The sequence below is a fragment of the Carassius gibelio genome, chromosome A13, assembly GCF_023724105.1.
Source record: "Carassius gibelio isolate Cgi1373 ecotype wild population from Czech Republic chromosome A13, carGib1.2-hapl.c, whole genome shotgun sequence".
Lineage (NCBI taxonomy): Eukaryota > Metazoa > Chordata > Actinopteri > Cypriniformes > Cyprinidae > Carassius > Carassius gibelio.
This window is the reverse complement of record NC_068383.1, coordinates 7,345,003-7,369,851: the sequence shown is the minus strand read 5'-3', so window position 1 is coordinate 7,369,851 and position 24,849 is coordinate 7,345,003. Positions and strand designations below refer to the sequence as shown.

At 38.2% G+C, this 24,849-nt stretch overlaps 3 protein-coding genes across 4 annotated transcripts in view; 1 reads left to right on the top strand and 2 right to left on the bottom strand.

The window, feature by feature from the left end:
• Positions 1 to 672: 672 nt before the first annotated feature.
• Positions 673 to 3,421, bottom strand: LOC128025997 (interferon alpha-inducible protein 27-like protein 2A). Its single transcript, XM_052612657.1, has 4 exons — positions 3,271 to 3,421; positions 3,156 to 3,179; positions 2,221 to 2,382; positions 673 to 1,183 (listed from the first exon to the last, which is right to left on the bottom strand). Exons 1-4 carry the CDS (start codon positions 3,278 to 3,280, stop codon positions 1,074 to 1,076), a joined length of 306 nt encoding a protein of 101 aa, XP_052468617.1. The 5' UTR covers positions 3,281 to 3,421; the 3' UTR covers positions 673 to 1,073.
• A 2,245-nt stretch (positions 3,422 to 5,666) lies between these two features.
• LOC128025996 (PHD finger protein 3-like) lies at positions 5,667 to 16,990 on the top strand. 2 transcript variants are annotated; one of them, XM_052612656.1, is made up of 16 exons: positions 5,667 to 5,788; positions 7,033 to 7,298; positions 7,384 to 7,497; positions 8,285 to 9,536; positions 10,082 to 10,325; positions 11,645 to 11,687; positions 11,855 to 11,975; positions 12,424 to 12,580; positions 12,951 to 13,067; positions 13,225 to 13,353; positions 13,462 to 13,597; positions 13,936 to 14,125; positions 14,216 to 14,363; positions 14,459 to 14,548; positions 14,634 to 14,829; positions 14,916 to 16,990. In XM_052612656.1, exons 2-16 carry the CDS (start codon positions 7,058 to 7,060, stop codon positions 16,493 to 16,495), a joined length of 4,758 nt encoding a protein of 1,585 aa, XP_052468616.1. In that variant the 5' UTR covers positions 5,667 to 5,788; positions 7,033 to 7,057; the 3' UTR covers positions 16,496 to 16,990. The 2 variants fall into 2 exon arrangements, with proteins under 2 accessions (XP_052468616.1, XP_052468615.1); XM_052612655.1 differs by having other exon boundaries at positions 5,721 to 5,852.
• Positions 16,991 to 17,023: 33 nt separating this feature from the next.
• Positions 17,024 to 24,849, bottom strand: part of LOC128025995 (protein eyes shut homolog) — a 171,545-nt gene continuing 163,719 nt past the window's right edge. Inside the window, exons 41-46 of the mRNA XM_052612653.1 lie at positions 24,128 to 24,294; positions 21,989 to 22,133; positions 19,808 to 19,982; positions 19,543 to 19,715; positions 18,688 to 18,849; positions 17,024 to 18,522 (exon numbers count right to left, since the gene is read on the bottom strand). Coding sequence (XP_052468613.1) covers positions 17,330 to 18,522; positions 18,688 to 18,849; positions 19,543 to 19,715; positions 19,808 to 19,982; positions 21,989 to 22,133; positions 24,128 to 24,294 — 2,015 coding nt within the window. The 3' untranslated portion in view covers positions 17,024 to 17,329. The remainder of the gene's footprint in view (positions 18,523 to 18,687; positions 18,850 to 19,542; positions 19,716 to 19,807; positions 19,983 to 21,988; positions 22,134 to 24,127; positions 24,295 to 24,849) is intronic.

Sequence of the window (24,849 nt, the reverse complement as noted above, 5' to 3'; positions counted from 1 at the left end):
TCTTTTGTCTTCTTGAACATGTTTAACTTGATAATTCCATTCATTTACATTTTAAGATATAATAGTAAATGTCAACTGAGAAAAATGTTCGGATTCCTTGTCATCTTAATGGTGACAGTTACTCTGTAACAGAAGTTTATTGTGGTAGTGTGAACTGTAACCTTTAATTTCACAAAAGGTTCTTTATAGAGGAAAATGGTTCTTCAGAATAATAAAATGTTGTTCAAAAATGGCTCTTCTGTGGGATCACTGTGAGTGCACTTTTAGAAGCAAAGCCATTTAATAACTTCATGGTTTCCTAAAGAATCTGTTAATGATTTCTTAATGGGCCAATATTTTCATTGTACAATTTAGAAGAACAAGATCAACAATTTAATTATAACAAGAAACTTATTCCACTGTAAAGTTGCCAGGTGTTTGCATACATGTCAGTCTTTACATGTTTTTATGAACGTTAGCAATGTATCAGATATGACATGGTGTGATGGAGGAGACTCTCCATGGAGTCTCCTAGTTGGTCAAAAGCTGAGGACCAAAGGGCGTCACCTTGAAACGTTGTCTTTATAAGCTACTGTAAGTCTGTTTGTTCACCTCTTTGCACACAGACAGCAAGCTGTGTGTAAACCAGCTCATTTTCTGCAGAAAATTAAAACAAGACGAAGACAAACAGGATTCCGGTGACAGAATTCAAATTTAATCACATTATTAGCAACATGAATTTACTACATGGATTCATTTTAAAGTAGTTACTGTACATTTTTGCAATCTATGAAAAACAGTGAATATGAATAATTCTGCACATGATGTAAACACAATGTAAAAGTGCTTTTAGTACATAAATTTAAACACAGACCACGTATCTAGCCTAGAGCCACAGTATAATTTTAGTTACAAAGTGCCAAATGAAAAATCACAGATTTTTTTTTTCAAGTTTTGGGTGCTTACATCCTTATTTTTAAAATTTAGCTAAACACTTAAAATCAAGCTACAGAAAATTAACTCAAAGGCTGCTGCTAAACTCTTTTCATGGTAGCCGGCTGTAAACAGAAGCTCTCTGGACTCCAGTACATTTCTCATTTCCTCATCTTCTTCAACAAACCGACTGCCCCACTTACTAGAGCTCCTGCAGCAGCGCCCACAGATGCCACACCAGCTGTTGCTGTTGCAGACATACCAGCAGCGCCTAAAAAAATGACAAAAGCTTTATTGTCTAACCCTAATGGGGTAGAAAATAGCCTTTAGGCAAAGGCTCAACCAACAACACAAACAATGATCACAACTTTAGTTAACAATACATACATCACTTAAAAAAAAAAAATCTTTAAGATCCTATATAAAATATTAATGGAGGTTGGGATAAAGGTCTTCTTATACAGTACTTGGCCTTTTTCACCAAAGGGACTTTATCCCATTTGCCACAGTAACAAAGACTTTCCTTTTTAATGCCACAGTATCCACTGAAGCCTACTGCGTTTTGAATTATGGTTGCCACTTCCGGTTTGGGGAACTTCTATTTGAATGAGCTGTCGATTTCCCTTCATGTTTTATAATAAAAAAAAAATAAACAACACAGAGTGATACAGAATGACATGTTATAAGAATATCTATGGCATATTTTATTAAGGCAACATATATTACATAATACAGATATTACTACAGTGATATTTCACCCATCTGTTATTGCTGTTGAACAAATCTGGCTTTTGGGGTTATTCATGGTTTGTTGAAAGTTCCCGTTTATCTTTTTACACTGTTATTTTTATGTTTGATGGTTGAATGGGTGAGTAGAATAATGTCATCTCATTGTGCCCAGTTGAAAAAAACAATAACATATTTTGCATTCATAAAGCGAGCCTTTTACTGATTTACAGCTTAACAGAAGTTACACCCATAATTCACGAAAAAGGGTCATGGGGCGTAGGAATAAGGTGGATAGAGATCAGTGAGAGGTACTTGTCAGAACACAAAACGCCTTACAACAGGAAAAACTGAATGAGAATGACACAGAGAACAGCTGTACCCAGCCCAGTGATGTCATACAAGTTCATACGTGCATCTTAGAATAAAAACCCTTCCATTGACATTACTCAGGAACTACCGTTTCAAAACAATTCAGTTACACGTGTAGCTTATCAGACGAATTCATTTTAGTACAGGTGTGTTACATTTTTTTTGCTCTTATTAGGGCATTTATACTCTTAATATAGGATTAGAAAATACCTGCAGATTGGAGGAGAGCAACCAAACTTCCTGAAGCCACACCGCCACCGCTGGAGATGGCTGCTGATGACATCATGCCAGCTGCCACAGAACCTGCAGTGATGCCGGCGGTGGTAAACCCAGCCATGCCAAGCGCAAAAGGGGCCAGAAGTACTGCACCAGCTAATCAACAGGAAAATAAATAGTTTAAAGCATTCAGTTAAATTTTCTAATAAATTTTAAATACTTCTATAAAATAAGTAGTTCACACAAGTATGAAAATCTTCTGAAAAGGTACTCAACTTCAAGCCATGCAAGATATGGATGAGTTTATTTCTTCACCAGAAAAGATTTGAATAAAAAAATTTAATAAGGAGAAATGAGTATCCAAACAGATAATGAAAAAAAAAGAGATAATAATCCAAATAATGGACACCACTTCAGTCCACCGGTTAATGTTGTGTGAAGTGAAAAGCTCCATGTTTGCAAGAAACGTTTAACTGTCCTGCTTTCTCTAGTGAAAAAGTCTAACCCCGTTGTCCTTTCACAACGAAATTTACCAATAGATTTATTTAGATCGGTTTTCACTTGTAAATGGTTCTTGGTCTGTGCATTTCTCTAGTGATTCAGACTAGACAATTGTTCATTTTTTCACTGGATAAAGCTATATTATGGATAGAGGACAGCTAATTTATAAGTCAATAAAATTGTTTATTACAAACATGCAGCTTGTGGTTTACTGGCATATCATTTATATAGTTTATATCAGCTAACTGAACTCATTCTGACGCTATTGTCATGATATTGTCATGCTACATTTCTGTTCCGATTTCAAACTCATCTACATCTTTGATGGGCTGAGGGGCCATCATATTTGGGGTGAACTATTCTTTAATTCGTGCTCAAACACATTTAAAAAGGGCCTAGATTATATGCTGGTCTTTGCTTACACTTACCAGCACCAGCTGTAATGATTAGAGCTGAAAATGAAAACAGAGAGTACGTAAACAAACAACGAAACACAGAGGAGATATATTTGCTTTGTGCCGTTTATGGAAATTGGGTACTCACCCCTCGACATGTTTTCAAAGAGTTTACTACAGAGCGACAATGGCCTACGTACAATATAAAAACAGGTTCAACACATAGCCTGTATAATAACAGGTTCAACAGTATTTCTTCTTCTTTGTTGGAGTTTCACGGCAGTTGGCATCCATAGTTTTGCATTACTGCCATCTGTTGTCTCACTCAAACTTATTAAAACATAAAATCATCATTCCAGTCCAGTTCTCCTTAGAAAAGTAAACAAATATCTCCGTCCTTGGTCATTATTTCCATGTGTTACTATATTTTTAACATTATATTCTAATAGGCTATATATATTTCCTGTTCCTGATTTTTTATTTTTTTGCCTTTTTTGTATACAGGTGCTGGTCATATAATTAGAATAACATAAAAAAGTTGATTTATTTCTCTATTTCCATTCAAAAAGTGAAGCTTGTATATTATATTAATTCATTACACACAGACTGATATATTTCAAATGTTTATTTCTTTTAATTTTAATGATTATAACTGACAACGAAGAAAAATCCCAAATTCAGTATCTCAGAAAATTATAATATTGTGAAAAGGTTCAAGATTGAAGACACCTGGTGCCACACTCTAATCAGTTAATTAACTCAAAACACCTGCAAAGGCCTTTAAATGGTCTCTCAGTGTAGTTCTGTAGGCTTCACAATCATGGGGAAGACTGCTGACTTGACAGTTGTCCAAAAGACGACCATGAACACCTTGCACAAGGAGGGCAAGACACGAAAGGCCATTGCAAAAGAGGCTGGCTGTTCACAGAGCTCTGTGTCCAAGCACATTAATAGAGAGGCGAAGGGAAGGAAAAGATGTGGTAGAAAAAAAAAGTATACATGCAATATGGATAACCCCACCCTGGAGAGGGTTGTGAAACAAAACCCATTAAAAAATGTGAGGGAGATTCACAAAGAGTGGACTGCAGCTGGAGTCAGTGCTTCAAGAACCACTACACACAGACGTATGCAAGACATGGGTTTCAGCTGTCACATTCCTTGTGTCGAGCCACTCTTGAACAACAGACAGCATCAGAAGCATCTCGCCTGGGCTAAAGACAAAAAGGACTGGACTGCTGCTGAGTAGTCCAAAGTTATGTTCTCTGATGAAAGTAAAATTTGCATTTCCTTTGGAAATCAGGGTCCCAGAGTCTGGAGGAAGAGAGGAGAGGCACACAATCCATGTTGCTTGAGGTCCAGTGTAAAGTTTCCACAGTCAGTGATGGTTTGGGGTGCCATGCCATCTGCTGGTGTTGGTCCACTGTGTTTTCTGAGACCCAAGGTCAACGCAGCCGTATACCAGGAAGTTTTAGAGCACTTCATGCTTCCTGCTGATGACCAACTTTATGGAGATGCAGATTTCATTTTCCAACAGGACTTGGCACCTGCAATCAGTGCCAAAGTTACCAGTACCTGGTTTAAGGACCATGGTATCCCTGTTCTTCATTGGCCAGCAATCTCGCCTGACCTTAACCCCATAGAAAATCTATGGGGTATTGTGAAAAGGAAGATGCAATATGCCAGACCCAAGTATGCAGAAGAGCTTAAAGGGTTAGTTCGCCCAAAAATGAAAATTAAGTAAGAAAAACATCAAAGTAGTCCATGTGACATCAGAGGGTCCGTTGGAATTTTTTGAAGCATCGAAAATACATTTTGGTCCAAAAATAGCAAAAACGACGACTTTATTCAGCATTGTCTTCTCTTCCGTGTCTGTGTGAGAGAGAGTTCAAATCAAAGCAGCTCGATTTCCGGTTCGCGAACGAATCATTCAGTTCACCAAATCGAACTGAATCATTTTAAACGCTTCGCATCTCTAATACGCATTAATCCACAAATGACTTAAGCTGTTAACTTTGTTAATGTGTCTGACACTCCCTCTGAGTTCAAACAAACCAATATCCCGGAGTAATTCATGCACTCAAACAGTACATCGACTGAACTGCTGTGATGAACACCGAGCCGAGCCAGATAAAGAACAATAGACTGACTCGTTTCGTAATCACATCGTAATCAGACTCATGGATACAGCTACAGGAAACCAATTTTTTTTTCTACCATATAGATTGTGTTATTACCTACCCCAACCCTAAACCTACCCTTACAGTAATGCAGATAAATTAAATATTATTCTTCAGCATGAGAAAAAGGACACATTATTGATGTGCACATGCACAGTCAACCCTTGTAGGATAAAATGTCAGGACACCGGCTCTCTTCCCCAGTCTACGCATCCTGAAGTGCTTGATCAACGTATTAATTGTATTATTATTCATTTTTTTGTTTAATAATATTATTCTGCAAACTCTTCAGCCACACACTGTAGTTTATGCAGTAAAGCAGTGACTAGAGCTAGATCACACTGCCCCCTACCGGCAGATCAAGCACATCAAGAAATGTTTGGCTGGATGAGGGTCAACAGGAAGTACTACTTGTGTCCCACCGCAGTTCTCAAGCGGAAAAGGTTGTGGCATTGGCGACAACGACAATCCGAATGGCGTCCCAACAACGTAAGCAATAATACAAGTCCTTCTCCCACTATGCACTGGCTTTTCGATTACAGTGACAAACGTGGTGAGTGTTTAATCTCGCATCTAGCGCGGAGTGGGCGTGCACGATCTCAGTTCGTTTAGCGCGAGGCCTTCCTGCGGTGCACGCGACGCGACTCCAGACGAGTGTGCAAAAAGCCGCGTCTAATTTGCTTCTAACTATATATGTACCTTTAGGAGATGGTGTCAAACAATTGTTGTTGATAAGAGGGAGATTAATTCGGTCTGGTGAGCGCGTGAGATACTCGCAGGCTGGTTGGTAAAGGCCCCCTGCTGTTAGCCGAAGCGTGTGGTGGTTTGTTTGTTTTGTGAGGCTTTTCTAACGCAGAGCTTTCCTTAAACGCCGACTGCATCTATAGCAAACATTAGAACTGTGTGTGTGTGTGTGTGTGTGTGTGTGTGTGTGTGTTTTTGTTTTACAGCTGCCTTCTCTTGTTCAGAGAGAGTCTGTGAATGTGTGAGCTGCTGAGGGCTGCATGCGCTAGCTGTCAGTGCACGTGAGCCGATCTGTAGCCAAAATAAAACACATCAGTGGCTCTGACCAGTCTACTCTGAATGCAAAATGTGTGATTTAGGTCATTAAACAATTTAAATGTATATCTCCATTGAGTTTGTAGTCTATAATAGACTTTTGCAGTTTGACACCTGATGCTAACGCCATACTTTGTTTTACTTACTGGTGTAATTCATTGTGACAAGCTGTTCAGTAGCTGTGTAATTATAAGAAGGGGAGACCGGGGCTAGTTGTCAAACTTTTTACTTTAGTGAATGTTTCATATAATTAGGCACATTAACTTTTAAACACACACAAGGTTAAAAAACATACCTTTTAAGTCTTGGCTCCAAAAAAAAAAAAAATTGTTTCCTGCAACATTTCATACCCACTGGTAGAGTAAACAAACACTTGTGCAGTTGGACTTTGGACTGGATACTGCCCTTTTGACAGTTAGCCCCTGCCTTCCCTATGTCGGTGTGTGGTTTGCAACATATTTGTATATAGTTTTGATTTAATGCCAAACATGCTACATTTTATTAAGCATGGGAAACTGTAGGATTTTTTTTTGTTCTTTTTCCTTCTGCAAACTAATGAGCATTTATTTGGAGTTAATGTCATCAATCCAACTCATTTGTAAAAATGGTACACATTAGAAGATAATGCAGTGTTAAAGATACTTTTATAACAATTACCTGTTTTACTCTTCTAGAGCAAACCATACAGTGCAGGAATTGATGGATATAGCTGGTGGTCCATTCAATCATCTGGTTCCCAGTGACCAGTTGGATGATTCCTTACTGCTCGGACAGAACCTGGAATGTGAAGCTAGGGATGAGTTTGAACCGGGTGACGGCCAACCGGAAGATTCACTGAAGAACATGCTCAGTGACAAAGATCCCATGTTTGGATCTGCTATTACCCAGTTTCATCTGTTAGAAAACGAAGATGTCAGTTTTAAGCTTGGGAGCTCAACCGGTACAGTAATTGCTTTTGAAGTCTGTGTTTTAAATTTGAACAAGGTTTGTGGTTTAACTACTTTGACGGTGTTTTGCTGATGCAGATCATGACATGACAACTGCAGGTGTTAGTCAGAGTCCATCTGATGGAGAACACAGTCAGTCCAGCTTCTCAAAGGGCAGAAGACAAGCAGGTCATTTACAGAGGAGACAAACAGGTACACATAACAAAATGAACACAACTGGATTGCTTTTAATCCTCTGAATCAGCTTGCCTTAAAAGTTCAGAAGTAACCACATTTAATCCACTAATTGTTTGCAGCTTACCAGCGACATTTTTTACTCTTTTAGTAAATATAAATTAAATTTTATTTTTTTTAAAATGTCAACTCGTCAATTTTTATATATTTTAATAATATAATAATAATAATATTTTTTTTAAATGGCACTTACAGTTGTCTATAAGTGATTTATAACAGGGTGTATATAGTATGCCCATATGTGTGTGTATATATATATATATATATATATATATAATATATATATATATTTTTTTTTATATATATATATGTATGCATGCCCATATGAGTATCTAGTAGTTAAACCAAGGAATTACATAATATTTTTTTGCCTCTATGTATTATTGTAATTTAAAAACGTTTTCTCTATTTTAACCCTCAAAATCATGCTTTTGCAGTCGTTTTACAGCTTAATATGTTACTATAGACATTGGCCTACCAAAAAAAGCTGACAAAAAGATGCCATCAAATATTATGTTGTTTGTACATTAATTTGAAGATTGAATGTGAAATTATTGCAATATAAAAGTACATTTGAAAACTTTAATGTTAGGTGGGATTAAACGCAAAAATGAAATATTTTTTTGAATCGATTGACTGCACTAGTTTAAAGTCATCTAGAACCAACGTATTTGCCCGTTTGCTGTGTTTGACTGCTCATCTATTTTGCCACTGTGAGTGTATTGAAACCATTTTTCTCTTTCAGCGAGCCGCGGTCGATTCAAAGGCAGGCGCACAGGTCCTGCACGAAAAGCAGCCGAGAGTAACAAGCAAGAGTCAACATGTAGCAGAAACCCGGTTGGAAATAAAAGCCTTGATGCAAAAAGGGAAGCCCTGCTCAGCCGACGTTTCGGAATCCATGAGGTCGACTCCTCTATGAATCCAGTAGTTGTGTTACGTCGATTAACTGTTACTGTGGGGGGCTATAAAATTGAACTGCTTCCTGGCCCGTCGCATGCATTTGGGTCATTTAGCACAAGCGCTCTTCAGTCTCTGGGCTTCCAGGATGACAGCGTCACTGCCGATGACCATGCACTCAACTTGGGTCAAAATCAAGATGATGGCACACAAGAAGTTGTTAATTCTACACAAGACGTTGTCGGGGAAGTGAGCGTTGGCCAGTCAACTAGTGAAGACATGCCTATGGATTTTGGGCCATATGTGAACCCTAATGAAGTACAAGACACTAACAGCTCCATGTCGCTCAAACCCAGTGTGGACAACACCACACCTGCAGACAACAAAAAGAATGACCAAAACAGGACCCGAAAGTTACGTGCACAAAAAACAGGGAACAAGAATGGCAAGCCGGTTCAACCTGCAGTCAAAAAGCTTCTAAAACACAAACAGGCTTTGTCTGCTGCCAAAAACAAACCATCTCATCTCAGCAGGCCAGGGCTCTTGCAGAAAGTATCCAGACACCCCAGAGATAAAAATCTACATACAAACCGCCCCAAAAGTCATAAAGGAAAGCCCATTAATGTTGGCTTGAAACGGCCAGGTGGACCAGTCACTCCTAAACCACCCTTAAAAATTCAAAAGGTTCAAGTTGGAAATCCTGCAAACCAAACCGTAAACCCACCTGTCCCAGTGTCCCCTACTGTCAGCAGAAAACTGTCATCTAATTCTGGTCCACGTGCCATGTCAGTCCAGTCTCCTCATCCTCTAAAAAAGCCACAAAATCCTCCCACTCCAGTAAACAAAACAAACACACCTGTGAAAAACAGCCAAGGAGAAGAAGAGCAGGAGAAGGTCAAGATCAAGCAGCCAGAGAAGATCCAGCAAAGACACAAGAGCAGAAACTCTAGGAGTATATCGGTAGAGGAGCCGCAGCTCTTTATCCCTGATAATGCCCCTGTGGTGAAGAAGGAAGCTGAGGGTGACCCTCCTCCTGAAAGCGAGACCGTGTGGGATCCCAGCAAGCACTGTGGATTATGCAAGAAACCTCACAACAACCGGTATGTGCTTTAATCTCTAATCCATTCATATGTGACCGTGGACCACATAACCAGTCTTGAGAGTAAATTTTTCAAAATTGAGTTTTATACATCAATGAAAGCTGAATAAATGAGCTTTCAATTGATTTATGGTTTATTAAGATCCTACAATATTTAACAGAGATACAACTAAAACCTTGTTTTTCCCTTTGAATTATGTTGTTTTCAAGCCTTTTGCGACTTTTTTTTTTTTTTTTATGAACATAAAAGTAATGGATATTAGTTGGCAGTTAAATTGTCACACATTGAAGTGTTGCTAATACAACTCATTGTGTGCTCCCCAGATATAAACGTTTAGAGATCAAATTGATGTATTATTGGTACCTTCAATGTATTCCTTATATTTTCTTCACTTAGTCTTAAAATGTCTTACATTTACCTTCATAAAACCTAAAGATATCCTAATCAATCGGTAGTTAGAAAAAAAGCCTTATGTTAGATCTGTATGGGCTGAAGACAGACCTGTAAGTTTCATCCACACCGCTGTTGTCTGATTGTTTGATTAGGTTCATGGTGGGCTGCGGCCGCTGTGAAGACTGGTTTCATGGGGATTGTGTGGGTCTGGATCTGTCTAAAGTGCAGCAGATGGAAAAGGAGGACCAGGAGTATGTGTGTTTGAAGTGCTGTGCGGAAGATAATGGGAAAGTCGATGCTCAGGCCAAGGGGCAGTCGGATGAGAAGTCATCTGCTAAACAAAAACAGAGACCCCAGCAGTCGGTCACCGCAGGTGGAATACAACCCTTCCAAAAAGTAAGCAAACAAGTCAAAATTTATGCATTGGTCAACATAAAAATCAAGTAGTTTTTAATTATAAAGTGTTGTGGCTGGAACCATATATGAAAGCATAGATGGGAACCAGTAACTTTCACTTAAATCAGGTGAAAACTTGAGATTGTGACTGAAAGTGTTGTAAAAACCACAGGCGGCTAAATTAGCATTAGCATGTCATTGCCTCAAATTAGATTAAAAGGAATCTAGATTGATAGGATGTGATTTGTCCTATATCAACCTAGTGCAAACAAAGTTGTATTTTGATGATTGCTTATGGCAGATTTACAGTCATATTTTGTTCTGCCCTTTCTGATTTAGCTTTTGATTTGTGTGGTAGCCACCTGCTTTCTTTAAAATGGTTTGTATAAATCAGCTTTTCTATATTATTTACACTGGGTGTGAAGGGCTTAGTTAGCTTTCACTCAGAGTAGGTGGATGGTTCCTTACAGGTGTGTTCACATGGACAGGTGTGTTACACACTCACATATACGCACAACCGGCGCAGCGTCATAGAATGTCTATCAACAGAGTCACGCCCACTTTTAGGGGAAAACAAACCGCCATACAGCATTGGATCGAGGAAGTGGACTAACATTACAACATGCCAAAGAGTTGTTGTGTGGTTGGGTGCACCAGTAATGTTTGCAAAACCCCAAATTTGCCATCATCATCCATATCTTGCTGTTATGGAAATATCATGAATTACTATGATTCTAATCGAAAGCTAAGCCAGGCTAGTTGTATGGCTGGGCAGAAAAGTGCACTCAGTACTCTAAATATAAAGACATAATATATACATTTAAAGAGGTTTACTTTCAAATACGAAGGAAAAACATTCACTGGTGAACCTGCTGAGTGGATGAGGTACGAGTGAATGTCCCGGTAAGGCACTTCTGGCCACTGGATGGGGTTGTTACACCAGTTTGACACTGGGAGAATGAAGGGACGTACGTGTTTTTAAATTGACCAAATTAAGTTTGTGGATATATCTTTCACGCTCTGGGGCAGGCAGAGTGGACATATAATTACTTGACATGTTTAGTCTTAGGGATTTCTTAAGTTATTCACTCCTGCCGGCTGTGTACATACGTTGCTTTTCGCCGCTTTTTTGTATGGAAGTCTATGGGAAATCTAGTTTATTTTCCCCTAAAAAAGGGCGGTGAAAAAAATTGACAGTTACGTTCCCGGATGTGCCGGTTGTGTGTAAATGGCCACTTGAATTTGTTTGGCTCAGATTACAGTTTTTACTGCCATATAGTAGTACTCATTTTTTTTTTTTGATTTTTTTTTTTTTACAGAATGTTGGAGAACGACGACCGTCAGAAGATTCAGCATCAAAGGGTATTTATTTTATATAAAATATACTTATAAATATAAATATACCTATTTTTTTAAATGATTTTTTCAATTTATTAATAAAATGATCAAATTAATAAAATTAATTTGTCCTCATTCATATTTTAAATTAATACAAAATGATTTATATCAATAACTTTAAATATTTGCAGGACCAAGTGTTAAGCATGAGGCGAAGAAAGTTAAAATATCACCTGTGTCCTCAAAGAAACCGTCCACTGGACATATAAGACGAAGTGTTCGGGACTCGCTGGAGGAGATTCTTTTGAAACGGTTTGTGAACGTTGCTGAAATAAAGCGGTCTACCTCTTGTTTGTATTAAGTGTGTAATGTTAAGTTGTTCATATTCGGTAACACTTTAGAATAAGGTTCCATTAGTTAATGTTAGTTAATGTATTAATTAACATGAACAGACAATGAATAATACATTTATTACTGTATTTATTCATCTTTGTTAATGTTAGTTAATGAAAATACAGTTATTCATTGTTAGTTCATGGTAATTCACAGTGCATTAACTAATGTTAACAAGCACAACTTTTGATTTAAATAATGCATTAGTAAATGTTGAAATTAACATGAACTAAGACTTATAAATGCTGTAGAAGGATTGTTCTTGCTTAGTTCATGTTAACGAAAGTAGTTAACTAACATTAACTAATGGAACCTTATTCTAAAGTGTTACCTCATATTCTCTTCAATGTATCCTCTTATTTTACAGACTGAAGGAGGCCGATTTAAAGATTTCATTGGACAAGCCTGCTGAGTTGGCCAGAAGAATGGAGAAAGAGCTTTTTGCTCTATTTCAGGGTGTTGACAGTAAATACAAAAATAAATACAGGAGTTTGACTTTCAATCTGAAAGATGCAAAAAATAATGTAAGTAATTTAACATTATTTTTGGTAATACAATTGTTTTTCAATAGTATACAATTTTGGGTTACACTTAATTTTAAGGTGTCCTTGTTACAGGGTACTTATGCATTTAAGTACTGAGTAATTAACTACATATATGGTTAGTTATTATTAGTTATTATAATAGTAAGTACATGTAATGTGTAACAGGGACACCTTAATATAAAGCGTTACCCAATTTTTCAACAGTATTGTAAAAAACGTATAAGATTTTATATTTGACAAAGTATTTCATGTCTCTGGGCAGCATATTTTCACTGTTTACACGTTTTCATTTTTACTTCCCTTCTAAAAATCTAATGCTGTGTTAATGAAAATAAATGTTCTTTTGCAGGTTTTATTCAAGCGCGTGCTCAAGGGGGAAGTTTCCCCTGCAGATTTGGTGCGTATGACTGCAGAAGAGCTGGCCTCTAAGGAGCTGGCTGCTTGGAGACGAAGAGAGAATCGACATGTTAGTAAAACATTGTGAGATTTTGGAAATGCAGCAGAGCTACAGTTTATTTTTTATAAATAATAATCAGTGGGACATTTGTCCATCAGAAAAGTAATTTCAAAGTCATTCCGATTTTGATATTGATTGTTGACCTTATTGATGTTTCTGCTGCCAGACGATTGAAATGATTGAGAAAGAACAGAGAGAGGTAGAGAGACGTCCTATCACTAAAATCACCCATAAAGGGGAAATTGAAATTGAGAATCAGGAGCCTGCCAAAGCACCAGAGGCCATAGAGGTTGAGGTGAGATTTGGGAGACTTAATGCTCCATTCTGTGCAGCTTTTAAAAAAAGATATTTTCAAACAATGAAAACGAAAATTGCTTTCTAAATTTTCCTTGTTTGTCTTCAGCCAGAGCCTGTGCCGAAAGCTGCAGAAGTGCCTGAAGAAAAACCCGAGACTAAAGCTGACAGTCCTAAGAAATCTATAGATACCACCAACTTGCACAAGTCTCATCTATTTGACCTCAACTGCAAAATCTGCACCGGTAAAACATTAAAATAAAGTTCAGCTTTTAAAAACTTATTTTTTTGGGGGTGAAGGGGTTACATCATACTAAACAAAAAAGTATATTGGGTCTACTTAATGTTAAGCAAATTTTTTTTACCCAAAAAACTAAGTCTGATAAATTAAGTCCATTAAGAAGCTCCCTCTTTTAATGTAAGATTCAGCTTGTGTACAGGAATTTTATTTGTTAAAGCTGTTAAACATTCTTAAAAAGAAACTTATGTCAAAGTTGCAAAATGTATTCATTAGTAAAGTTTTCAGAGTTACAGAATGTTTTTATGGTACAATGAACTTGACCATGATTCTGTTTCTCTGAAGGTCGCATGGCTCCACCTACAGAGGAAGCCACTACAAAGGTAGCAAAAGTGGCTACAACAGTTGTGAGGAGGCAGTCTAGTACGACAGATGAATCTCTGCACTCCACAACTACTCCTACATCAGCACTGATGGACGATCTGTCTTTAAGGGCTATGGAGGAAGGTCTCCTCAATTTTTTGCCCGAATCCAGGTAAGATTCCTGATTAAGCAAATTATTTAAGTAATCTCATGTTTGGAAAACAAGACTTTAAATTATATTATGAAATTGTTGCTTTAATAGGTCAGATAGTCTAAGTAGCAAAGAAGATACAGCTACTTTCCTCAGCAGTTTGGAAAGCCTATGGGGTGGCTTTGTTGATATGCCGGCAGTGGCAAGGTTTCTAACAAAAGCTTATCCTGTCTCTGGAATACTGGACCACCTAACTCAGGTAATGTGGCAGTCAAACATTTTGAAGTACATCCTAAATATATCAGTGAAACATTGGAACTGATGTTTTAGAAACATATCGAATCGTGTCTGCAGGATTTGCCGGACAACATCCAAATAGGTGGACGCATCTCTCCTCAAATAGTCTGGGATTATGTGGAGAAAATCCGTGCTTCTGGGACAAAGGTGAATGATTTATCCTTTGAGTAGTCATTGTCTATATATGACCATTTGTATTTGCTTTTTGTGACTTTTACTTACCCCCTTCCAGGAAATATGTGTAATTCGTTTCAGCCCCGACAACGAGGAAGATGAGATCTCGTATACTTTGTTGTACGCCTATTTTAGCAGCCGAAGAAGATATGGAGTTGTTGCCAACAACCGCAAACAAGTTAAAGACATGTATCTCATTCCACTTGGCTCCACAGAAAAAATTCCCCACCAGATTGTTCCGTTTGATGGTCCAGGTAAGACTTTGTTTTTTTTAGGGCAATTTGTACTATCTGCATGATTTTTGCAACGAAAATTAATTGTGTAATCCTCCACATTGTAGGAATGGAGACCAATCGCCCCAATCTTCTTCTTGGATTGGTAATTCGCCGGAGACCGAAAAGTGACTTTGGGGTAATCCTGCCAAGCGATGTCAGCGAAGCTCCTAGTTTCTTGGCAGAAAGCAAACCTCATGTCGATAACCAACAGAAAGCTCCTGTGGCTCAAGACGCGGAGCAAAGTTTTATCAGCATTTTGGGGAACACGCAGAAAAAAGACACTGCAGACTTAATTAAGTCAGTCGTCGAAGAACCGATATTGGATACGGAAACCGATGAGAATGTTTGTTTGCACTTTCTTCCTGGGGTGCTGAAGTTGCCCGGAAATGCGGCATCGTCTTCGAGCGACACTGCGAAGAGTGATTCTACAGCAACTGAGTTCAAGACTCCAACTGTTGACAGTGGAAATCATGTAGCAATCCATCCTAAACCTACAGCCAGCGTTCCTCGACTTGACCGCTTCATTATCAAGAAAAAAGACCCCAAAGCTGTTAAAACAGAGCAGGCTCCACCCAGCTCGAGTCTGGAGACAAACTCGGAAAAAAAAGAGAGTGAAATCATACTGTCTCTGAGTGACAAACCTGCAGATGTTTCAACAGAGAGTTTCCTGTCTTCTCTCACGGCCACTAAACCCAAAGAGGAGTCCGTGACTGACAGCAAAGCTGCACCAGCTAGTCAAGAAACAAGAGAAACCACTTCATCAGATGCATCAAGAGATTCTGTTAGTGACGGCTCTTGCTCTGTCCCCAAAAATGAAACAGTATCAAGTCCCACCAAGACTTTGAAGATGTCTTCATCATCTGAACTTCCCGAGTTAAAACCGCAACAACCAGAAAGTAATTCAGAAAAGAAAGTTACTCAGCAGCCATTAACACAAGCCTCTCAAGAGTGCAAAGCCATAGAGGACATCCAAGCCATCAGCACAATCTCCTCCTTTGGGAAAAACGAAGGTCTTAAGCAGTCCAGGACCTCTTCTTTTAACCATAAATTACATAATCCATCCCTCATTTTTCATTCCTATTACACCGGTCCACCTGTTCCCCAATATTTTCCTCCTCCAGCCAATCCTGCCCCTTACTTACCTCTTCAACCACGGGTTCCTCCACCCTTCGCATTTCCTTCTGGTCCACCTCCCCCACAGATGTTCCCTCCAAGTGATCCTCGCATGCTCGCTCCACCTTGGCCTCAAACCGTCCCTTCCCAAACGCACCCTGCACCACCTCTGACGAATGAGTCAAGTTTACTGACCTCTTCACCCCTCAGCAAAGATGAAAAAGGCTCGGAGAAGTCATATGGTGACTTGGGCGACAAGCCGTCCAGACGGTCCGATGAGACCCACAGGAAGGACAATAGAGAAAGAGACCACTATGACAAACACCATCACAAAAGCAGGCACTATGACAGGGACCGCGAAAAGCACAGGGAGAGAAGTCACAGTCATAAAGAACGCCACTCGAAAGAGGACAAGCATGAAAAACCCAGAGAGCGGCACCACAGCAGCAGTCATAACCGGGACAGGGACAAACACAGACGGGATTCTGATTATGAGAAACACAGGAGAGACTCGAGAGAAAGACGCTCGTGATCTTGGCATGGAACCGCTCTAGTTTCCTTAAATTTGTAAAACAGTAGAAAACTATTTATAAAGTTGCAAAATGATTTTTATATGGAAAAAGCAGCTAGTACGAGATTGTGTGTGTTTTTTTAATGCAATCTAAACAATATATTTTCTTTTTTTTTTATTGTAAATTTTCCCTACCTGGCTTTTCAATTACCCACTAACATTGTCTTCACAAGCAGCTGGTTGTAATCAAGAAAATGAAACTACTGTTGTACGCAAACTGCCATGAGACAAAACATGTCATGGTTGATGAGAACAGCTTCTTTTGCTACACGTTTTATTTTTCGGTTTTAATTCTTTTAAAAATTTGGCTTCTTAAGTATTTTCTATATTTCATGTGACAAATATTTCTTTGTACATTTTGGCTTGTCACACAACAGAAATGTGCATATTTAGCACACCGTGTTTATGTACAGTTCATAAAATGTTTTTATTATTAGTAAAGCGACTGAAATGAAAGTCTTTGTTTCTTAAAGAGGCTTATTTTTTTATTGCCATACACTGTAATTAAACGTAACACCTGAGATCACAGAATAAGGTACGGTTTATTTCACAATAACAAGAAAGGAAATAAGACTACTATTGGGGTAAATGTTTTGATTGCCTTTTACGGTAGAAGTTGAAACAATTTACCATTAAAGAGTTAATACATAAATGCAGAAAAGTCACCCCATTATTTAAAAGACATACACTTTTGGAAATGTTGATTTTCTTTCTAACTCACTGGCGTATTCTATTCTACAGCTGAATACCTGAAATCAAATATCAAGTTAGCAACAATACGCACAGCCATTTTTTCTACTCTTCCCCTTGATAGACATTAAAACCTTCACTGGTTTGTAAAAAGTCCAGCTGTCTGATGTCCCGATACAAGAAAACATCTTTAATGCTCCCATCAAACCCTTTAGTAAATACACCAGAGGTAACTGACGCCACATCTCTTTTCAATTCGAAACCCCCTAAATAAATTTCCCCTCCATAATTAACTGCTACATACCGTTCAAAGGGGTCAATGTCTTCAAAAATGACTCTCTCCTCATTCACATAGACTTGGATGAGAGTTCGGTTATGAATGATAGACAGGTAATTCCAGTAATTACAGCAGAAAGTCTTTTGATACACAAGCGGAAGAGCAGTTCTCTCACCAAGATTGACTGAAACCTTCAGATAACCGCCCTGCAGCCCAACCGCTAGATGGTCATCGTCTTCACTGTGTGCTTTCCCCATCCAAAGGATCAAACCGTCCCCTGATGAAGCAGAAAAATTCAGTGCCACCTCAGTGTACATCAAATTCCTAGAGTGGTACTTCAGATCCTTGTATTTCAAATAAGAGTTTCCAGTAAACCTTAAAGTTCTCAATGTAACCTCTTGGTCACAGTACGTCCCAACCCATCCCAGAGAACACATACATGAATACGAAGCAGAAGTTGTGTTATGGACACAGACAGAATTGTGTTGACATAGATTGTTGACACAGTGAACTGATTGCTGGCACCGTGAACCAGTCCACAGCGCGGGGCAAATACACCTGAATGAAGAAAGTCCTGCTGGATGGCAGTAGCCACTGTTCGAGCAAACCTTATATCCACATGCTGTCCCGTCCCAGTCGCCAACATTGGCTCCATCCAGTGTGCCTGTCTCTGTAAGAACAAGGTCCTGCCCGTTGACTATGACCTCTCGAATGCTTCCTGTGAATCCCACAGGCTCCTCCTCCATTGCTTCTGGGGACACTGTGTTCAGGGAGGACACACCACCAATGAAAATATTTGTGCCAACATCTAGAGTGGTCGTGCCCTCCGAAGAGTTCCTGGTTACAGCTTCATCATCCAGAATCAGAAAACCATGGTTGCCTTCTCTACCAGTCTTCACCGTGTGCCACCTCACGCCGGTCACATCTACACGTTGTGGAGACTGTAATACAATAGTTTCGTTTCCCAGATTATAGCGGAGCTGCACAAATCCAGCTGACAGGGATACGCTGAGGAAATCACCTTGCATGGGTAGAGAATAAATATTATAGTCATTGTTTTTATTCACACTTTGTTACTGAAAATATCTTAAATATAAACTTGTATGATAAGAGTATGTTTGAACATGTATTAAGGACACATTTAAATGGTTTAATTTAACAATGTAACTTCAAGATGCTGTTTTACCGGACCGACTGCTCAAGTATCGTGAGGCGTAGAACAGGATTCCCTCCGGTGAAAGAGTTTGAAACTGCAGCTGCAGATGAGTTCTGTGCCTCATGTTGATGGGAGGAAATGACATCCAAGATGATTGATTCCCACTGAAGAAGGGATCACTGATAGATACAGCTGGAAAAGAGAGAGAGAGAGAAATCTGAAAGCAGTGTCCAATATTTACTATTTGAATATTAATAAGCTTAATTAAGCAACTTCTTGACTTTCATAAACTGAATATAAAGCAGTTCTAGAGGTTATTTTTTTCCCCAGAAGTATAAAAGGCAAAAATATTTAACTTTTATTGTAATAAAGTTTCTAACAGTAACTTGACAAATATAAAAAAGGCAACAAAGTCAATCAAAAAATAATTAATACTTCTGTTCAGCAAAGACACATTGAATTGACCAAAAGTGACAGTAAAGGCATTTCAAACAAATGCCCTCTATTCCCCAAAGAAGCCTGCACAAAATATTATTAAGATGTAGTTTTTGCCATTTCAGGAATAAACGAAATATTAAACATTAAAGAGTTATTTTAATGTGCCATTATATTTCACAATATTACTTTTACTGTATTTTTTATCAAATTATCGCAGCCTTAGTGAGAAATAGAGACTATTTAAAAAAAAAAAAATCTATATGTTTGTGCTTTCTAAAAACAAATACATGTAAATGTGTATATACTATATACATATTAAAGGAATAATATTTTATAATATAATATAACTGAAGTGAAGTGTTAAAAAAAAAAAGTACACTATGTTTGTCTGAATCCTTCTGCAGAAGTCCAGCGGTTCCCTGGAGGTGAGATTGATTGTGGTCTAACCTTGCTGGCAGAAGAGTCCAGCAGATCCTAGTGGGCACTGGCATGTGTATCCATCGGGAAGGGGCACACAGGTGGCACCGCGAGCGCAGGAGGGAGGTGGGATGTGCTCAGCATCACAGAACGACACTTTCTCTGAGCAAAGAGCACCTTTCCATCCCAACACACACTGACAGCTGGAGGGGGAAGGCCAAATACAAACAGTTAATAATATTTGTCAGTCATTCACACGCACAAACTGGTGCTTGTTCTGAAGTGGAAGTCTTACTACACAGAGGATCCAGAGTCCACACAGGTGCCTCCGTTCTTGCAGATGACCAAGCTGCACAGATTAACACCACACTGGCCCACATTACGTCCTGACGCTGGCCTGCCCTCTGACCCTCCTGGAGGAAGAAACTTCCCATCTCGTCTCATCCGAAACAGCAAATCGAAAATGCAGCCTTTAGAGTCAAAGAGAGAGAGAAAATCATGTCATTATTTACTCACCCTCATGTTCATGTTAAATGGGGACTGTAAAGCTCCTAAAAGGACAAGAAAACAAAGCAGCAAAAAACAAAACTAAAATTACTTTAAAAGTAGCACTATATTCTAAGTCTTCAGAAGCCATATGATAGCAAAATATACAGTGCTGAAAGTAAATATATACAGCATCAAAAGTTTGGGATCAAATTTTATTTAATTTTTTCATTCAGCAAAGATGCATTCAATTGATCAAAAGTGATAGTAAAGACCTTTAATTAGTTATAACTTTTTTTCAACAGTGAGAAGAAATAAGAAAACATTACAGTTTTCGCTGCATTTTTGATCAAATAAACAAAGGCATAAATTACAATTTAAAATATTTTTAAATATAAAGAAGTTATTTTAAATTGTAATGTTTCACAATATTGTTTACTCTATTTTTTTTTACCAAATGAATGCAGATATTTGATCAAATAAATTAAAAAAGGATAGACACACACGCACGCATGCACGCGCGCACACGCACCCACACACACACACACACACACCTTACTGACCCCTAACTAAGCTCTTCTAATCATTGGGGCAGTAAGCTCTGGATGAACATCTAGCATGCCCCAGATGCCTTTTTCTAAAAGACTAAATGTAACATTCAGAAAAAGAGGGAGCATTTGTACCATCACTGAAAGATTCCTATAATAATATCATCTAATTCTGCCACATGGCTTTCTACAGGAATGACAAGAAAAAAATAACAGTGCTGACAAAGTGTGGTTATTTTTGGAAAAGCCATCAGGGAGGAGAGAGAGAAGAAATCCATGAGTTTTGAGAGCTTGAGCTTTGATGCTGTAGAAGAAAAATCTATTCTTTTTTCAAATAATAGAAAACAAAAATATCCAGGAAATGGCAGATACAGATGAGTGTTGCAAATATCAAGAGTCTTGAGCTCCATGAGATCAGTTCATATATTCATAGGTGGGTATTAAATTCAGATGATAACTTAATAGCCAGTCAATAACCATTTAAAAATCATAATCAAGCAATAATTTGAGGTTGAAGATGCCCCAAGATAGCCATTTTGAAACTATATTTTATTAGCCCAGTAGACTACTTTAAGTGAATTACTCTAAACTGAGGGATGAGTTGAAATTATGTTATGTGGTAGAGAATAACTTATAACATTTCTTCAACAAAAGCGACTAAATAACAAGACATGCAGTGATTGGGAGAAATCTTGGCCCACTCAGCTTCAGTTTGAATATGTTTTCATGATCTTGTGCTTGAGATCATTGCACAGAATTTCAATGAGGCTGCAGTCAATGGCCAATTAAATTACATTTCTTAAATCACAGACACTGCTGTTCTGGAACAGAACTCGGCAGAAAACAATTTATGAGAACAGATTTATAAAGGATTTTCAGAGAAACTTGTTCTGCTCATGTTTCATGAATGAGGCCTACTGACTGTAAAGCATCCAAACCCTGAGACAGAAGATCAACTCCATCCCACTCTCTTCAGCGTGATTCACAGCTGTTATGAAATGCTCTGTAATAAGACGACAGAGGCTAAAAAAAAAAAAAAAGCACACCACCAGTCAAAAGTTTGGACACACAGAATCTGAAATCCTATCAAGCTTTAGAAGTGTATCCTTCAAGGAATGGCTTTTGACATCAACCTGCAAACACTATATTTTGTTAGCTTTAAAATGTCTGTTTCAATAAAGCTTCGCGATGGATGATTGCACACAAGGTTAAGGGTCCCCTCAGAGCTGCAGATGTTCATAAAATAAGCAGAACAACAATTCACGCATTTTACTCTCTCTACACATCACTACACAGATGATCTGATTGATTTCATCATGAACTAGCAATCTGAATCAAGACAACAAACGACACCATAATGAAGAAACACACACACACACACACACACACACACACACACACACACACACACACACACACACACACACACACACACACATTACCTTGAAAGCTGTTCTGGAATCGAGAGCCCGCAGGCAATAGCTCAGGTGTGTATTCTTCATATCCACCTACATAAAGTTGACTAAAGGTGTTCAAGCCCACCAGTGGACCAGGGGATGTACCCATCCTCCTCTTCTGCCCATCAACCTGTTCAGAAAAGAACAAACCAGCTGGTCAAAAAGACCTTAGAGTCAAAATCAGTGACTTAGAACAAATAAACGCTTTGAATTTCCATCCCCCATCATTTTATTTTAGGTCAGCATTCAGCATTTTAGGCTTTGTCTTTCATTTCAAATGAATAGCAATTATTATTTTTACATCTTGAATACATAAATGCCAGAAAACCATTTTTTACGAGTATTTTCATGTAGTTTTCAAGTAACAAAACATATGCATTTATTTGAGAAGCTAAATTTATAGCTAAGATTATAGTTAAGATTTAAAGTATAAAATACATAGTTACATAAAAGATACTTCTTAAGATATTTAATATATATATTCCCATGAGATTTTTTTTATAAAACTGGTTTATGCTAATTTCTTTTATAAATTATATATAGTATTCTCTAAAAACAACACTTAATATCTCTATAATATACATCATGTAACTTATAACTTGAAAACTATTTTTACTGGTTAGCAAGATTTAATTTGTATTTCTTAAAAAAGTTCGAAAATAATTACAATTATTTATACATTTACTATGTATTACATTATTATTATTATTATTATTATTAATTATTTATCGTTTAAAGATGTTTAAATATTTGTATTGGTTCACAAGCCCCAAAAATTTGTTTAATCATTATACAACAAAATATTAACTATCTTTATTTTTTAATTTAACTATAACTATAAATAATAGTTTAAAACGCTATAGATAAGTCTTTACCATCACTTGAGATCAATTTAATGCATATTTGCTGAATAAAATTATTAACTTAAAGGGGGGGTGAAATGCTATTTCATGCATACTGAGTTTTTTACACTGTTAAGAGTTGGATTCCCATGCTAAACATGGACAAAGTTTCAAAAATTAAGTTGTACGTTTGAAGGAGTATTTTTGTTCCCAAAATACTCCTTCCGGTTTGTCACAAGTTTCGGAAAGTTTTTTTCGAGTATGGGTCTGTGTGACGTTAGATGGAGTGGAATTTCCTTATATGGGTCCTAGGGCACGTCTGCCGGAAGAGCGCGCGCTCCCGTATAGCGAGGCTGAGCAGCACAGACAATCACTGATCAGAGCGAGAGCGTCGCGAAAAGTCACAAAAGAAGTGTGTTTTTGGTTGCCAGGGCAAGACAAACCTGCACAGATTACCAAAAGAGAAACAGCATTAAGGGACCAGTGGATGGAGTTTATTTTTACAGAGCATCAACGGAGTTGTGCAAGTGTTTTTGTTTGTTCCCTGCATTTCGAAGATGCTTGTTTTACAAACAAGGCCCAGTTTGACGACGGATTTGCGTATCGTTTATTTCTTAAGGATGATGCAATCCCAAGGAAAAAGAGTCACGATCGTGTGTTCGAACCGCAGGCGGTGAGTAAAACTGCTTAAAATATCTCTGCCTCCTTGTTAGTGCGTCCCCTCCCATGCCAGAGACCCGGGTTCGAGCCCCGCTCGGAGCGAGTCGTTGCTGCTGCTGCTTTCGTTCAGTTTCAGCCTCTGGATCTGATTCTGGATCATAAATGAACGGCTGAATCTGACTGTAAGCCATGGTTTGTTTTGGATGATGGGTTTTCCCTCACGGTAATGTCAGAGCCTTTAATATGTTTTTCAACGGCTCTGGGTAATGTCACAGGTTCCACATGCTCTCAACGCAAAAGTGTTTTTCCGGGAAAAATCGGTACAGACTATCTTTCTCTTATGAATATAATAAAACTAAAGACTTTTTGGATTTATGAAGGATGCAGTACTACTCTATATGTACTCAAGATTAACAGGATATTGAGTGAAAACGAGCATTTCACCCCCCCTTTAATACAAAATAAAAAAAGACCTCAAATGTATGAATGCTAGTAAATCTAAAAATAAAGTTGTATTAGCACAGAATACAGTAGGTCAGACCAACTTTGGCCCCCAGTGAAGCCAAGCCAATATAAGTTTTATTTAATAATATTTTATATTAATACAAATAAAAAAACATACCTTCAGCCATCCGTTTTTCAGATGTCTTCCGAAGTGCACTGTGTGAATGTTGATCCTCGGATTCAGGCGCTCGCTGATAATTGTTGCCAAACCCGAACCGAGATTATACTTATGAACAATCCTGCCATTCCGCACCCCCAATGCCAAGAAGTCGTCACCACTGATGCCTTCATAGAAACAGTAACACACAGAAGAATCCAATTAGCACAAGCAGTGGGGACCAAAACTCTGAGAACATACTGGAAATCTGGGATTTGTATTTCCCCTTTAAACCTCGAAATAAACTGATTTAGGTTTTTTAAAAGTGCATGAGGTGACTAATCGCTATGCAAAAAAGTAACACATTAGAAAAGTATGTCAAGTTGAAGCCTTTTCACTGGTGGTTCAGGTCAATCTGGACATCTATAAAATGTCATCTCTTTTTCTTTTGAGCTGATGGATCTAACGCTCCAATTTATCTGGCCAATTATCAGGTGAATAGTTGCCTTCTCATCCTCTCTGATTCCTTCTTTTTGATTTTGTTCTCCACTGTGCTGCAAGGCTCCCTTGACAATTGCTTCATTATTCACAGCGCTGTCCTCTTCTCTCTTTCCCTCGATGAATCATCCTAAACTATAATCCCGAGAGACACTCGCTGAACTGAGGAAGATTCATTCCCCTTACGCTTTTATTCAGCTGCCTGTCTTTTGATTAAACATGTTCGTAGCAGTGACGTGTCAGTT